This window comes from Nannospalax galili, unplaced genomic scaffold, assembly GCF_000622305.1.
Source record: "Nannospalax galili isolate Female #2095 unplaced genomic scaffold, S.galili_v1.0 scaffold536, whole genome shotgun sequence".
Lineage (NCBI taxonomy): Eukaryota > Metazoa > Chordata > Mammalia > Rodentia > Spalacidae > Nannospalax > Nannospalax galili.
In genome coordinates, this window is record NW_008337057.1 from 710,723 (window position 1) to 728,140 (window position 17,418).

General features: G+C 46.1%; 1 protein-coding gene across 2 annotated transcripts in view; it reads right to left on the reverse strand.

Moving 5' to 3' along the window:
• Limd1 (LIM domains containing 1) overlaps positions 1-17,418 on the reverse strand; it is a 61,845-nt gene that overhangs the window by 9,004 nt on the left and 35,423 nt on the right. For both annotated transcript variants that reach the window (XM_008831928.3, XM_029563006.1), the window contains exons 3-4: positions 4,578-4,645; positions 1,285-1,347 (exon numbers count right to left, since the gene is read on the reverse strand). In XM_008831928.3, the coding sequence (XP_008830150.1) occupies positions 1,285-1,347; positions 4,578-4,645 (131 nt within the window). The remainder of the gene's footprint in view (positions 1-1,284; positions 1,348-4,577; positions 4,646-17,418) is intronic.

Genomic DNA, 17,418 nt, shown 5'->3' on the forward strand with positions numbered 1-17,418 from the left:
TAACTTTCCTGCCCCGGCAGAGAGTCTTTAAGCAAAAGTGAGCACAGTAAGCTAAGCCAAACTCCTCAACTCAGACTCTAACTGGGAGTGACTTCCAGCAGGGGACACCACTGAACAGTGTTTATGAGACATAAGTCGAGAAGCCAGGGAGTGAATGAAACCAGCTGCTGGCCTCTCAGTAAGCAGCACAGGCTGACTGGTTTTCCTTTGTTTGTTTGTTTGTTTTGACAGGGTCTCCCTGTAGCCCCAGCTGAACTGGAGCCCACTATGTAAATCAGGCTAGCCTTGAACTCGCAGAGATCCACCTGCCTCTTCCCCCAAGTGCTGGGATTAAAGGCATGTACCACCACACCCGGCTGTTGTTTTTAAGGATGAGACCCAGGGCCTTGCACATGCTAGGCAAGCGCTCTGCCTGAGTTATACTCCAGGCTCCTAAAGACACTCCCACTGGCCAGTTTCCAAAGTAAACAATTTGATCCCTGTATTTGTTGACCTCACCACCTGAGTCCATAGAAAATACCCTCCTCACCTAAGAAATAAAGACTGAGGCCCAGGACAACCTCCAAGAGCCAGTGGCAGAGCTCAGGATGCATTGTGAAGACCTGGGCCTTGTTCCTTCTGAATGCCAAAAGTGTTCCTAAGAATGCTGGGAAGGAAAAAACAACCTTATTCAGTTGACTGCACCCATTTCTCAGGTGACTCAGATTTCTGCAAGTAAAATGGTCTAAACTTGGCACCTCACTCGGAATGCCAAGGATCACAGAGAAATCAGAGGGATGCCCCATATGAGCAGTCTCTAAGCTGTGTGCCTTGTGCATAAAGATGCAAACACCAGGGACTGGAGAGATGGTTCAGCGGTTAAGAGCACTGGCTGCTCTTGCAGAGGACCTGGGTTTGATTCCCAGCACCCACATGGCAGCTAACAACGGTCTGTAACTTCAGTTCCAGGGGATCTGATACCCTCTTCTGACCTCCACAGGCACTGTATGACAAAGGTGTACCTACCTACATGCAGGCAATATACTCTCATACACATAAAGTAAAAATAATAAATAAAGTAGTAAAAAATATATTTTTAAAAAGATGCAAACACCAGTCCAAGCCAACAGTAACTTCCATTAGACACAGCCTGTACTGCAGAGGGACTTCTTTAAATAAAACCAGCTGTTACCACAAACCAGAAAGGAAACACTGTGTTCAATTATTAATGGCTTTTCTCCTCCCATTTTCCCCATGAACACCTCCTCCTTCCAAGATGCTATGATCTTACTGGATGCTACTCACCATGTCCATGATCAGATGTCCACAAAGAAAGCACCTGTCTGCAGACTGCTGGAAGCCAGAGTACTGCAGAAGAAAGAAAGGATGAGTCAGCCATCTGTCTCCTTGCAAGCTGAGAGAATGACGAGGGACTTCAGAGAAAGATGCATCACTGTTGAGTCAGAACCTGCCCTTCCCCAAGGGCACAGAGCTGTGCACTGAGTCACAGTGCTCCTCTGCCACAGATGACACCCACCCTGGCAACTGCCTGGGCCCCACAATGTGTCAGTCTCTGCTTGACATACTAACACGGAGAAGCTTTAATCCATCATCTCAGTGATTCCCAAAGGCGGTTCCCTGAAATCACTTGGAACAAATGCTGCTTATGGGCCCCACAGCAGATCTACTCAGCTGGAAACAGGGGTGGGGCCCAGCAATCTGGGTCAGCACAAGCTCTTTGGGGGCTCTTATGCATGCTCAAGTTTGAGACCACTTCTTTAATACTTAAAGCCACTCTGCAAGGTGTATATTATTATCACTGTTTCTCAGAAGGAAGTAAAGGGAAGCTGAGAGAGGTTAAGTGACCTCAGGGAGGTTACATAGCCAAGAAGGGGTGAGGACAGGATTCAAATTCAAGTCGAACTCTGGTTAAAAAGCTAGTATCCTGGCCGGGCATGGTGATGCACGTCTGTAGTCCCAGCACTTGGGAGGCAGAGGCAGGCGGATCTCTATGAGTTCGAGGCCAGCCTGATCTACATAGTGAGTTCCAGGACAGCTGGGGCTACAGACCCTGTCTCAAAAAGACAAAAAAAAAAAAAAAAAAAAAAAAAAAAAAAGAAAAAAAAAAAGCTAGTATCCTTATTTATTTTCTGGTGGTGTTGGGGATAGAACCTAGAGTTTTTATGAATGCTAAGTAAGAGCTCTACCACTGTGCCACATCCTCAGCCCTTGGTATTTTGAGACTGGATATTGCTATGTAGCCTAGCTTGGCCTTGAACTCACCATCTTTCTTCAGCTCCCTGCCCATACTAGGATTACAGGTGTTACCACCATGCCTGGCTAAAAGTTAATGTCTCATAGTTAACTTCAAAGAAACTTCATAAATATTCGCTTTACCTTTCAAACATACATACACATACCTGGAGTCTTGAAAGAAATGAACTCTTTTTAGAAAGTGCCCTAGATCAGGACTAGAGAATTGGTTCAGTGGCTTAAGAGCACTTGCTGTTCTTTCAGAGGACCTGAGTTTGGCTACCAGTACTCACACTGGACAGTTCACAATGACCTGTAACTCCAGCTCCATGAGAATCCAATGCCCTCTTCTGGTCTCTATTGGCACCCACTTGCACATGTACATATAGTAACACACACACACACACACAGAGGCACACACATAAGAATCAGTCAGTCAATTAAAAAAATGTCTTAGGTACTGCACATAGGGAGATCCTAGAAATTTGGGTATTACAAACACTGGGAAGAAATGAAATGGGAAGAAAGGCAGAAAAAAAAAAAAAAGAAATGGAAACTTTCTGCAATTCTGTGCCACGCAGCACAGGACCTGCTAACTGTTCTAGGGGCAACAGTTCTTTGTTTTCATTTGGGATACAGCCCCCTACATCTTTACTTGTGGTTCCCTTGATTCCTGGGACTGATTCCAAACTGGGCTCCAGGGCAGGACACTGGCTCAGACCTGGCTAATCAGGACTTTGCATCCCTCCAGCCCTGTGCCAGGCATGCAACCCACTGAGAGCCAGTGAGACTCTTGGCTTCTGAAGGAAGGATGGGCTTTTTTGCCCATCAGACCATGAACAGAGATAATGTAAACCCTGGAGCACTGCCAACATCTGTATCTGGGACTGAGGCTAACACTACAGAGCCAAGGCTAAAACAACTCCTGAGGCATGCCCCAAATGAATTATTTTGCTAAAGCCAGCTTTTGTTTGCCTATAAACAAACAAGAGTCATAAGGAACCAACTCTTCTGTTAAAATCTAATGGAGCTTTTCTCCAAGTGCAGGCAGGGAAGAGAGGGTTTCATAGGTCCATCCAGAACCTGGTCCCAGCTCAGCTCTGGATATCACATTCCTCATCCCCAAGAGACAGGGCCAGTTCACCAACATTCACCCAACAACCATGCTGTGCTTGAGACAGGGTTAGGTGGATGAAAAGGTGAACAGGTATACTCCAAGCTCCCAAGGGAGCCAGCAAGGTGACAGAGTTGCACATATACATGCTTCTGGGTGCTAGCCACCCATCAAGGCAAGCCCCAGGCACTGTGGCATCACAGAGAAGGGACAGGAAGGTGGTAGAATGATGCAGGCAAGCAGGGAAATGTCCCAAGCCTAGGCTGGTAGCCATGAGGCTGAGTATATAGTGAGGAGGGCTCCGGGTTTGGTCCTTGGAGAACTTCCAAGCTTGTCCCTGCAAGGCCTCTGCAGGCAATATTTGAGACTGTGAGGATGGCCTAGCTGAGCCATGCTGAGGGTGTGAACTAAAGCAGACCTGTGGGACACACAGCACAGTGTGTGGCTACATTCCAGGAGAAATGGGGAGAGGTGGATGGAGGAGGAACCTAGGACACAGCTCTCAGAAACAAGAAGCCAAAGCACAGTGAGTGCCTTGCTTTGGACAAGTGGTAGGTCAGGGGTGGAGGGCAGCCTAGGGATGTACAGAGCAGGGTGTATGCCAGTAGTGCCTGCAGAGGTGCAGCAGGGCTAGAGCTCAGATCTCGGAGTCACTGACTTATGGATGGGTTGTCAATCATGGGAAAGCCTAGTTTCCCAGGGCAAGTCGGAAGATGAGAGGGAAAGAGAGCCCAGGTCCTAGGAGGGAGTTTAGGAGATGGGAGAGGCAAAACTGAGGAGAACCTCTACAGTTCCTTCAAAGGACAAAGCTCAGCTAGACATGGGTGTACAGGCCTATCACCCCAGTACTCTATAGATGGAGGCAGGACAAATGAGAGTTTGAGGCCAGCCTGGGCAACATGGTTCTAGATCAGCTGTGCTATGTAGGGAGACCCTGTCTCCAAACTTTAAAATGAATAAAAAATTTAAAAGACAGCACATATGCATGCATGTATGTATACACATACACACACTCACACACATACACACACACACACAAAAGCATAAAGCTCTTTGGTTTGTTTTCTGCTTCTGGTCTCAGATTACCCAGGTATCCATGAGGAAGGAGGAGCCCTCTCTCAGCAGCACTGGGCATTGTGGGGAAAACCCTTTCCCACCCTCCAGGTCTCTCAGGCTCCTGTTCTATGCCATCTTCACCTGGCATAGTATATCACCTGGGTGATATACTTACCAGAAAGTCTTCCTCACAGAACACTTTGCCATTGACAAAATAGAAGGCTTTTCCTCTCAGTTTCCGGCCTAAGGGAAAAACAGAAGGTGGGATAAAAGGAAAAAGGTTACTACACACTGAAGATGGAAGGAAAAGAGGCCCCTGACCCTAACCACACACAGAAAATGCCACAACTGTCTATGACAGTTTGTTACTAATAGATGCTATTAACTGACTGTGGTGCCAGCACCTGTAATCTTGCAGAGGCAGGAGGATCACCACAGGTTCAAGGTTAGCCTGGCTTACAAAGGAAGTTCCAGGTCAGCCTGAGCTACAGTATGGCCCTCAGCAAAGAGCAGGCCCAGGCCAGAAAGAAGGGTTCCCTAGCTGGTGCTGTTTAGCAGAGAGACTTGGGGCTGACTTGGAACTCACCCTACATTTCCTAAGACATTCTCTCTGCTTAGAAGCCAGTGAACCTTGGTGACAGAATGATGGAGGCATCTGTCCTGAGGCACTGGGGACAATCACCCATGACAACCTATTAGACTACTATAAACAGTTAACTATAGAAAACACATATGGAAGGGTGTGTTGTGTTGTCTCTTGATATAAATAGGGTGCACTGGGATAGGGGACTTCAAAGCACTGACTCTTAGATGGTACTTCCAATTCTGTAAGGCTGAAACACTGACTAAAAAAAAGTCCTGGGCTGGAGAGATGGCTCAGCGGTTAAGAACACTGGTTGTTCTTGCAGAAGACCTGGGTTTGAATCCCAGCACTCACACGGCAGATAACAACTGTCTGTAACTCCAGTTCCAGGGGATCCGACAACCTCTTCTGTCCTCCATGGGCATTGCACGACACAGGTGCACTTACCTACATGCAGGCAATACATGCATACACATAAAAAAAAAAGTCCTTAACCAACTGCTTTCATCACATGTGAGGAAAGAGCCGGCAGAGTGCTCAAGCAAGTACAAACAGAGCCCCTCCACAGGCACGAGATAGGAGCTACATGTTTTTCTGGTCAAGCTCCAGACAACCCACAGGCTCCCAGGAGTCCTGAAAGCCTAACACATTCTTCACACTGAATGCAGTCAAACCTTGGGGGTCAAGGACCCAGTGTGTTACTGGGAGAGATATACATACACATAAGGCAGCAGATTTATGTCAAATGTTTATAGTCATTATCTCTATAGGAAATATGCAAGTTTTGATCAGGCTTTTTCTTGCCCTGGTAATCCTTATATATCATTTGTATAACCTGAAACTAATTTTAATGGCAGAGGGCGTGTGAATGAGGCACATGCAAAAGGTTACAGCTCCTCAGCTCCCCAGAGCTTCCCACTCTGTCACACACTGATCAATCACCAAATCCCGGTCCAGCCCCATCTGTGGATTGCCCTTGTTTCCCTGCTCCCTCAGACTTCCCAGAACATGAACCAGTTGCTGAGGAGCCCAAAGGCCGCAAGGCTGCAGTTGCATGTGCAGTCACTAGAGGGAGCAAGGGGCCACCAGAAAACAAGGCTTTGGTTTGTTTACCTTTTGGTCTACCAGGCTTTTGGTCTAGAGGTAGGCAGGGCTTGGCTTCTAGAAGTGGGGGAGGGGGGAGCACATGCTTTTTTTATTTGTTTGTTCTGGTTTTTGAGACAAGGTCTGGCCTGGAACTCACTATGTAAACCAAATTGGCCTCGCTCTCACAGAGATTTGCCTGCCTCTGCCTCCTGAGTGCTGGGATTGGAGGCAAGTGCCACAGCCTGCAAGACAGAGGCAGGCAGATCTCTATTGAGAGAGAGGCCAGCCTGGTCTACATAGCAAGTTCCAGACCAGCTAGGACTACATAGTGAGACCCTGTGTCAAAATAGACAAATAGATAATTAAAAAAAAAAAAATTGATTAGAGGGGCTGGAGAGATGGCTCAGTGGTTAAGAACACTGGTTGTTCTTGCAGAAGACCTGGGTTCGAATACCATCACCCACATGGCAGCTGACAACTGTTGGTAACTCCAGTCCCAGGGGATCCGACAGCCTCTTCTGACCTCTGCGGGCATTGCACAACACAGGTGCACCTATCTACATGCAGGGAATACACACATACACATAAAATGAAAAATAATCAATTTTTTTAAAAATTAATTAGAAATAAATAAAAATAAGAGGCAGAAGAGCTCTAATCCAAAAACCACAAAAGACCATTAAATATGCAAGAGCACTGAATCTTCTAGGTATTCAAACAACCACAAACCAGCTGGGCTTGTTCACCTGTGACATCAGCAAGGACTTTGAAGTATTTGTGACCCCTGTCTGCACATTTTCCTAAGCTACTGAGAGAGTGTAAAATGACAAACTCTCCCTGGACAGGAAACTTTCAAATGTTTATCTTGACTCCTTGGGGCTATCTGGGACTTGGCTTTGGGACTGAACAAAAAAATGTGGATAAATATTTACTTAGATACAAACCGAGGAAACGATTACATAAAACAGAATACACCTAACTGATGAACTGTTATGTAGCCTTTTAAAACACCACATAAATAGTGTTTTAATGGTACCAGAAAATGCTTATACTACAGATACTCAGAATACATTAGTGAATGAAGAAAGCAAGCTAGACATGTGCAGTCATGGTATAATTCCATTTCAGTGGCTCTCACGTCCCCCACTGATATGTAAAAGGGAAAAGGTGAATAGCAGTTAATGCTAGTGGAAATATAACAGAAATGTCATTCCCCACTTCATGCCTTTCTAATATTAGGTATGTTGACACATGGTATTCAAAATTTCACCTCACTTCATACATTTTTCTTTTACGCTTTGTAGAATTATGTATAATAGAAAAAAAATAATGCTTTTAACTTTTAAAAGATCATGTTATTAAGAGGAAAAATTTATAACATGATGAGAAAAACTCCTCATGTTATAATGTGAAAAGAAAAGAAAAAGCAAGATTCAAAAGTCTCAACTAGAGCCGGGGGTGATGGCACATGCCTTTAATCCCAGCACTTGGGAGGCAGAGGCAGGAGGATCTCTGTGAGTTCGAGGCCAGCCAGCCGAGTCTACATAGTGAGTTCCAGGATCAGCTAGGGCTATAGGAATACCCCGTCTCAAAAAGACAAAAAAAAAAAGTCTCAACTATGTAGAGAAGCCAGTGACTGCTGCACCTGCACATGGACAGGCAGGGTGCCCTCAGGATGGAGAAGGGGTTGTTTGCCAATTTGTTTCTTTTTCCTTACAACAACAAGCAGGCATTAAATTCTTTTTTAATTTTTCTTTTTTACATTTATTTAGTGTGTGTTACGTGTGCATGTGTAGGCACGTGTGGAGGTCAAAGGAGAACCTGTGAGAGTCAGTTCTCGCCTTCTACCATACCCCCCCCAACACTCTTTTTTTAAAGATAAGGTCTCACCATGTAGCTCAGGCTGGTCTTGAATGTTCAGTATTATTTTAAAACACTCAGCTGGTTAGACGACTCCTCTTGTCAGCTGTGTGCTGAGAATCTCGTGCTCAGACACAAGAAGACAAGAAGGAGCTCTGAGGCTACATCTGCTTTTCCTGTGTTCTCAGTTTAGATCTTGAGCCCCCCCACCCAGACACCCAGAGGGTGTCTGTTCTAAAGGACTTGAACTTCAGTTCTCACTTCAGTTGTGAAAACCACCTGAGTTTAGAAACAGAATATTGCCTTCTGGTTTGCTTGTATTTTGTCACAGTTGGAAAACAAAACAAAACAAAACACCTGCTGACTATCTCTTATGTTTCAGGGTTTATCTGGAACCTTTGTATATTTTTAAATAATTTTTTAAGATTTATTTTTTAAAGTATTTTATTTATTATTTCCATTTTATGTGTATGAGTGTATTGCTTGCATGTATGTAAGTGCACCTGTGTTGTACAATGCCTGTGGAGGTCAGAAGAGGATGTCGGATTCCCTGAAACTGGAGTAAAGACAGTTGTTAGCCATGTGGGTACTGGGAATCAAACCTGAGTCCTCTGCAAAAGCAATCAGTATTCTTAACCACTGAGTCATCTCTCCAGCCCCCTAAAGATTTATTTTTAACATACGTGTCTGTGTGTCTGTGTGTCACATGTATATGGGTGCCTGCAAAAGCCAGAGGGCATTAGATCCTCTGGTGTTATAGGCAGTTGTAAGCCACCCAACCTGGGTGCTGGGAACCAAACTCGGGTCCTCTGGAAGAGCAGCAAGCGCTCTTCACCACTGAGCCCTCTCTCCAGCTCCCTGAAAATTATTCTTTAAAATATACAAATTTGCTGGGCATGGTGGCACATGCCTTTAGGATCCCGGTACTTGGGAGGCAGAGGCAGGTGGATCTTTGTGAGTTCAAGGCCAGCCTGGTCTACACAGAGAGTTCCAGGCCAGCTGAGGCTACAGGGAGACCCTGTCTTCAAAAGACCAAGAAATAATAAAATAAAATAAAAATTATAGCCACTTTTGAAAGAGATGTATCTTTGCTCTGGAAATTGTTATTGAGTACGTTAAAGCTGTAATGAAATGCTTCCTCTAATAAGAAAAAAAAAGAATTATAACTTTTAAAAAATAAAAATAAAAAACAAATGCTGGGCTAGAACTGATTATTCATGGGACTCACATGAAGCCACATCTCAAGATGACTCAACGTTTGGGGTTTCCTTTTCTCCTTATAAAAACATATTTTTTACCTCCAGTAAAAGAATGAAACCCAGAGCTTTGTGTACACCAGGCAATGAGCATGATGACTGAGTTCAGTGCTATGGTCTTCATGTCATGAGTGAAGAAATTTAGACTCAGAAGCAGTGAGTGGGCAGCTTCATCTAATTCTGAAGGTGTCTGATCAGCTGCTCCTTCAAGTCACCCAGCATTCCTAATGCTTGCTAAACACAGAGCTACCGATAGAATCCAGTTTTTCTCTTCATCTGATGCAAACTTAGCTTTCGCTATTGAAAGCACTCTTTACCCACCGGGCCCTTTGTTACATCCCATCATAGGCAAGTGCCTGGATTCTGGGACCACACACATTTGGATAGAGCATGGTGGGTGACTGGCTCCATCTCACATCTTGGGGCAAGCTAAACCTCCTACTTGTTTGGAGAAAATAGTCCAGGCAGGAAACAGCGAGCAGCCGTTCTTGGGAACAAGGAAGCAAAGAATTGCTTGCTCTAGGCTCAAGTCACTCCAGATCTAGCCACCACCTCACTTGGAGATCCAGGATTCATAGACAGCTAAGCTAAACCACACCGCTACCACCAGGTGGCGTTAAACCCAGGCAGGAGCAGGACAGACTGGGGCAGCCTATCCCTGAGAGCCCCAAACTGGTGATGGGGTGGGGAGACAGCTTGGATCATTTCATTAATCTTGCAATAATGTGATTCACCCCCCCATTTTAGGCATCTGAACCTAATTTATCACATTATGGTGGAGTTTTACTGAACCCTCCTTGCTGATGGAGAAACAAATGCTGAAGAAGTCAAACCTAAGCCTGGAGCCAAATGTGATCAGAAGAGCTGGGATACAAATCACAGGTCCCCCCTCCATGTTAACAGTCTCCCCACACCCTGAAATCCCTCTCTACTCTGTTCTTAAAGGTTTCTCTCAGAGTAGCTACTCTACATGTGAATTAAAGTGACTTTAGCAGTTCAAGTGCATTCCAAGAACTGATGGACACTGGGCCCACAGGCAGTCCGGGACATTTGTGTTGTCATGGAAAATCTGTCCTGACCTGGTCTTCAAACAGCCTTTGCCAGAGCGGGGCTTAAACAACAACCATGCATTTCCCCGATTTCTGGGGTGGGAAGCCCCGTTTCAGCAGGACTGGGCTCCCTAGTGTGCTGATGGTGGTCTTCTTGTGTTGTCCTGATGTGGTATCAAGAGAACTGTCCATCTCTCTGGTCTCTTCTAAGGACACCAGTCCCCTCATGAGGGCACCATCTCCCTAAGGTTCCACCTCCAAATGCCATCACACAGGGATAAGACTTTGGGGACGGGGGCACACTTCATTCCACCACAGGGAATATTGGATTTCTTGGCATTGCCAACCGAACCTCTTCCTTCACATACATGGGGGATATATACTACTGTCTCATCTCTTATAGCACCACTTCTTAGAGCCTTAGAGGCATGACACCAAGGGGCATCTACTACTAACAGAGGCAGAAGACAGAAAGGAACATTAGGGTGAGCAAGCCTCAGCACACTTCAAAACCTCCTGGGGGTAAGGGTTGGAGACTAAGGGCACTTGCTGTACAAGCATGAGGGCTGAGTTCAAATCTCCAGTGCCCATGTAAAAAGCTGCGTGTTGCTAGGCATACACCAGTAACCCCAGAGCTGGGGAGGGGGCTGGGCATGGACAAAGGAAGATCGCTAGGGCTTCCTAGCCACCAGTCTAATTCCAGGTTGAGTGAGAAACCCTGTCTTAAGAAAATAAGGAAGAGCACAATGGAGCAGGACACTCCTCTGTGCAGACAAATGGGAAGGCACACTTGCACATACATGTGCACACACCACACATACACACAAGCATGCATACTATCTGTAAGTCTGTCAGAGCTGGCCCCATCACCATTTATGGTCTTAGTAGAGCTGGGGAGTCACATTGCTAATAAGTTTCCAGCAACTGATGATGGAATTGTTCAGAGACCACTGAGATCCACTAGGCCAGGTGATGCCTCAGGCCTGTCTCTGGCCTAGAATTCTACTTGGTACAATGCACCCTGGTCAAATCAAGAGTGCCAAGACCATCACTAGATAATGATCCTCAGGCATGTGTGTGTTGGGGTAGATGTCAGAGCTGCAATTTCAGAATTATAGACTCATAATCTCCTGTTTTCTAGCTAGGCCTGGTGATACATACCTGTAATCCAAGCACTTAGGAGGTGGAGGCAGGGAAATCAGGAGTTCAAGACCAGTATCAGCTACTTTGAAAGTTAAAGGCCACCTTGGGCTACACGAGACCCTGTCTCAAAAAAGTTTCCATGAGACAAGCCCCCACACACACACAAGTGGGAGACAGCTGGAGGAATGAACAGTAGCCATGCACCGAATAATGACTTCCCAGAGCCTGGGAACATGACAGTCAAAGGGGTTCTTTATTTTCCCATTACAACATAGTTTATAAAATATTAACTGATAAATGTACAGAGAAACCGTTCCAAAAAGACACTTTCTGACATGTAGTGAATAAATATTTCACATTTGTCTTTAGGGCACCATCAGTGGATAAAGCCAGTGAGGATGAGTGACAGGGACAACATTGAAAGTGTCACACAGAGGCCAGTCATTTAATCCGACAAGTGAAACTAGGCTTGCAGGGATACCTTTCCTCCTTCCTTCTGGAAACAGAATGAGATACCTGACTCTGAAAAAGTAATTGGTAGTTGGCTATAAGACTTCACCACAAATTTCAGTTCCCAAATGTCTCCCTCACAAGTAAAAATGCAAGGTTTCTGCAGCATGGGGCACTTTCCAGAGAAAAGGAAGTAAAAATTAGCAGTCATTAGATTGTATTTGTGCCTGTGCTGTCCACAGTGGCCAACAGACACATGTGGTTATTTACATATAAATGTACTTAAAGTAACATTAAACAGTCAGTTCTGGACTGACAAGATGGCTTAGTGGTTAAGAGCACTTGCTGTGCAATCATGAGGTCCAGAGTTCAGATCCCAGCACCCACACCACATCATCACAAAAGTCTTTCCAATCTACTTTTTTGAAATACCTTTCCCAAAATACGTTAACTCTTAAACAGTATTGCTATAACAAAGCAAGAGAAAAAAACCAACCATATTTTTTGTTTTGTTGTTATTGTTGCTGTTTGAAACAGTATCACTCTGTAGCCCTGCTGGTCTAGAACTCTGGATCCTCCTCCGACCTTAGCCTTCTGAATACTGGGATAACAAACATGCATCACAATGCCTGGCACATCAACCACATTGGTTCAGCTCAAATGAGCAGACCACATTTGCACTTTATAGGCTCACCTAGCCTTGGTAAGCAGAGGACCAGGGCAAAAATGTGGATAGTATAAACACACAGGCCTGGGGTCAGTCTTGCCTTTGCTTTGCCTCTTCCCAAAAAGGAGATGTTGACCCATCACCTAGCCCCTGGGCTCCTTAGTAGAAGACATCAAGATAAGGACAAAACTAGGGATCTCAGAGGGCAGGAAGCCCAGTCCAACAACAACTTATTAGGCTCTGTCCTGAGTTATCAAGGCCAGGTTCCCCTCCCAACCTTCAGTTCTTTAAATGAAACCTACCTGGGGAAGGGAATCACACCCACCACCATGTCCCTCTTTGTTCTCCCTCCTGTCTCTACTCCCTTCTCAGTGTCCTTTAGTAAAGGGCTGTGCAGTGACCACTACAGGGAATCGGAGTGGCTCTGGACAATGGGAAGGGCCTTCAGTCTCTGCCCAGGTGTCAGACTTGCCAGACTCTCAGACTGTTCAGTGCCTTGCAGGCCTATCTAGTCCCTGGATGCTCAGCCTCAGGGCCTACACCCAGCCTCCATACACCTGCTGTCTGGGAGCTCACATGGTAAGCACTCTTCCTGTCTAATTTTTAACTGGCCAGAAGGCTATGTTGGTTTTGAGTCAAGTCAACAGGATCTGGGGCAGCAGGTGGCTCTGAGGATGATGGAGCAAAGGGAAGGGCGGCCTTCTAAGTGATGAAGGCGGGGAACAAAAGCAAGCATACATCATGAAGCCGGCCAGGGAAGAGCAACGTCCCCACAGGTGTGGAGAGCATGTTTTTGTTTTCTTCTAGTGTTACACCATAAGAGAATCTCTGTTCTTGTGCGCATTTTTTAACTGAATATACTTTCTATGTTGAATTTGTGATATAAAAAACATAAAAAGTAATAAACTTTACTGATAATTTTTCACTAAGAGCTGAACTCTGGTTAGAAAAGATTCAAGAACTGGAGGCACTGTTCGATATGGTTGCCACTAGCAACATGTTGCAATTTGAGTTTGAACTTTAATCAATTAAGAATGAGAATTCACTCAGTCCCTCACTCATAATAGCCATGGTGCAGGGGCTCAGAAGCCACAGTGGCCAGTGGCTGCCAGAGGGCTGGAAGTCCAAAAGAAGACAGAGGAATGGGTAAGGCCAACTCCAGCCACAGGCCAAGTTCCCAGCATCCACACAATGTTCATCATGGATGTGCACACCTGGGCCTTGTCTCGGGTGGTCCGGAACCAGCTCTGTGGGGGAACTAGGATACTGCCTTGCAACAGGATCAGTGAGGCTGTGAGTGACTCACTGTGAAGGTCAGGGCCAGTATGAAGATCGGAGTATGACATGATCTGTGGCCACCTGGCCCTGAGCAGTTCCCTGCTCATCACTCACACCGAGGCTCTGTGTCCTCTCATGTGGATGGAGCATGGCTGGGAGGCAAGCAACAGAAATGAGAAGCGGGCAAGGGCTCCACAGCGACACATGCATCACAACAGGGGTTACAGGAAAGGCATCACCACAACAGGTACAGAGATGCTAGTTAAAGGAGCCAGTAGAAGGCAGGGAGGGGAAGAGGAAGAGAAGGAAGGCAAAGGATCGGGAAGGAGAACAAATATATTTAAGAAGACACCTTTAAGAGGGAAGGACTTCGATGAACTGAGAGGGTCAGGGACATCCAAGAGTATACTCCAGCACCTTGTGTGACATCTGGGGTATGAGAGACTCACCATGCTCCTTTCAGAGCTAGGGAAATGGGTAACACATGGGGCACCCCAAGTACCACCCTTGGTCTGTGGTGACAGGGAAAAGGTGAAGATTCCCACCCCAAACCATAATCATGCTACACAAGGTGCTCAGAACACAGATGCAGCAATAAATGGAGGTTAGATCAAAGCCACCAAAGCGACCCTCTGGATATACTTCAGAAACCTAAGACTTCATGTAACAGGCTCTCCTGACCTGCTCAGCCCTCTGCACAGCTCCAGACTGCTTCAGTTCTTCCCACCCTCTCCTTTGCTCACTGATTTCTCAGGTCTGCCCACTCTTCCTTTCTCACATTCCTGAGCTTCAGCTTTCCTCTCAGATCCAGCTGACTCACTCAGCTCACACATAAGTGCCGAATATGGTGAGAAACACCAGGACAACTAGGGGTGTCAAAAGCCATAAAGATCGGAGCTCCCACTGGAGCAGAGTCCATCCCTTCCACACTGGTGCTTCCAACTCTTGAGTACCACCACTCCTGTCCTAGTCCAGGCCACTCTCTGTAACTCACTCAAGGGTAGCTGCACACCCAGCCTGTTGTCATAAGACAAAAGCTGAACCCAAGAAGTCAAGGCAAGATAGACACCCAGTACCAGCTCCCTCTGCCAGCTGGTATACTCTCTCAGCAAAGGAAACTGAGTCCAGGAGTGAGGAGGAAGAGCTGAGGCTCTACAAGGTTCTGGGTTCTCAAGGGCCAGCCAAGCTATGTGGAGTGACATAACCAAAAGCAAGCAAACGAAATTCTCCAGGCTGGGCTGTAAAATTAGAGTAACAGTGCAGAATTCCCCAGACTATGACAAGGGCTTGGTGAGGCCTCGGTGGCATCAGGCCCATAGTGAGCTAGAAAACATACCTTGGAATTATCACAGTGCCTCAAGTGAAGAAGCAGGCCTACTACAAATTCATTGGTTCAAGCTCCACGAAGTCAAAATGTGTATTTCCAAAGCTGGGCTTGTCAAGGTCAAGGAAAAAGTCATGGATCCCAGGGGCAGCATTGAGACTTTATTTAAAAAAAAAAAAAAAAAAGGAAAAGAAAAACAGAATGGCTGACAGGAATCATAGGCTGGGGAAATGGCTCAGTTGGCAAAGTGCTTGTTATACAAACATGAAGACCTGAGCTTTATCCCTAGAATTCACATAGAAAAGCTGGGCTGGAGAACTGGCTAGGGAGAATGCTGGGGAGGAGCGGTATAGACAGAAGATCCTGGGGTTCATAGCCAACCCAGCCTAATCAGTGAGCCCAGATTAATGAGAGATCTTGTCTCAACAAATAAAGTGGATGAGTCAACAAGATGGCTCAGTGGGTAAAGGTGCTTGCTGCCAAGCCTGACAATCTGAGTTCAATCCCGGGTTTACACTAGTGGAAGGAGAGAACTGACTCCTGCAAGTTGTCCTGTAAGCTCCACATCTCCACATGTGTGTTATGACATGCAAGCCTACCCACTCACCCACACAGAATAGATGTAATAAAAATTTAAAAAAAAAAAAAAAAAAAAAAAAAACCTAACATGGACAGCTCCTGAGGAATGACACCCATAGCTGTCCTCTGGCCTCCACATGCATTCACACGCACACCCCTACATAAAAAAGTCTGAACTTTTCATACCTAAAACTGTCTGGAGTTAGGATATAAGACCTTGCTTACTTTTCTCCTTTGTAGCCTTTTCCAGATGGTTCCAAAGGAAACTCTGTGTGACGCCCCCAAGTCAGCACACTTTCCTTCCTTCTCATTCTAACCCTGCCACTCCCCTCCCCCACGAGCCATAGATGGGAGACAGCTTTTCCCCAGCCAGGCCTCTGGACAGTTAAGTGTGTGCCAACGCTGCCTGGCCACTCCGCCCTCCCTTCCTGGGGGTGCCAACAGCTTCCTGAGAGCTTCCTTTAAGGCCACAGTCACCTCAGATGGGTGGGGCCTGAAAAGGGAGAAGGGAGGCTCACAGCACACATCTCCACGGCAACCAAACACTAGAGGCCTGAGGAGCTCATCAAGAAACAAGAGAACTTGGACAAGCCACACAGACGCCCACACGTCCGCTCCCTGAATGCCCACTTCTGGGAAGGAACTCCAAGGAAACGGCTCAGTGGAGGAAAAAAGAAGCATGAACAATGACATTCCCTCCGGTTGTGTCTGATAAATCACAAGCCAGAAGGAAGAATCGCTGCAAGACTGTGGTGTGACTTGGTGGATTACCGTGTGATTCACTGCTAAATTAAAAGGATATGCTGTTTATATATTCTGATCACAACTCTGAACAATGTGTGTAAATTTGGATAAAAAAATGGAAGGGGGAAACACCAAAATGAAAATAGCTGTACTGCAGACTGAAGCGACAGCCTTCCTCTGTCTTTAAACTTTGCTTTGTGGTTACTTGTGTGGGTCTCACAGCTAAAAATGCACTAAACATGGCTCCTCATCAGGGGTGGATGACTGTGCAAACCTATGTGTGGGAACCTGCCACAGTGCAGATATCTAGGAAGGTAAAGGTCTGCCTGAATCTTGGTAGGACACATAGCCTCCTGAACACAAAGCAGACACAAGGGAGCCTGTCGCCAGCCTAAGGCGGTATCAAGTGTGGTTTCTCTGTTGCTGTAAAACACCGACCAAAAGCAACTAGGAGGAAAAAGGGTTTATTTTAGTTCACAACTCCCAGGCCACAATTCGTCACTGAGGGAAGTCAGGGCAGGAACTTGACACAGAAACTGAAGCAGAGATCATGGAGGAACGCTGCTTACTGGCTTGCTCCCCCTGGCTTGCTCAGCTACTGTTCTTATACAGCCCAGGCCTACCTGTCCAGGGACGGCACTGTCCACAGTGAGCTGGGCTTTTCTACATCAATTAATAGTTGAGAAAAATGCCTTGCTGGAGAAATGACTCAGCAGTTAAGAGCACTGGTTGTTCTTGCAGAAGACTCAGGTTCAATTCTCAGCACCCACATGATGGCTAACAAACATCTACAGCGCCAGTTCCAGAAGATCTAATGCCTTCTTCTGCACTCTTCAAGGCACTGCACACGTGGTGCACTTATATACCCGCAGACAAAAGAGTTAAACAGATAAATAAGTTAAATTTTTTAATTAGAAAAAAAAGAAAATGCCAAAGTCAGGCGTGGTGGCACACACCTTTGATCCCAGCACTCGGGAGGCAGAGGCAGGAGGATCTC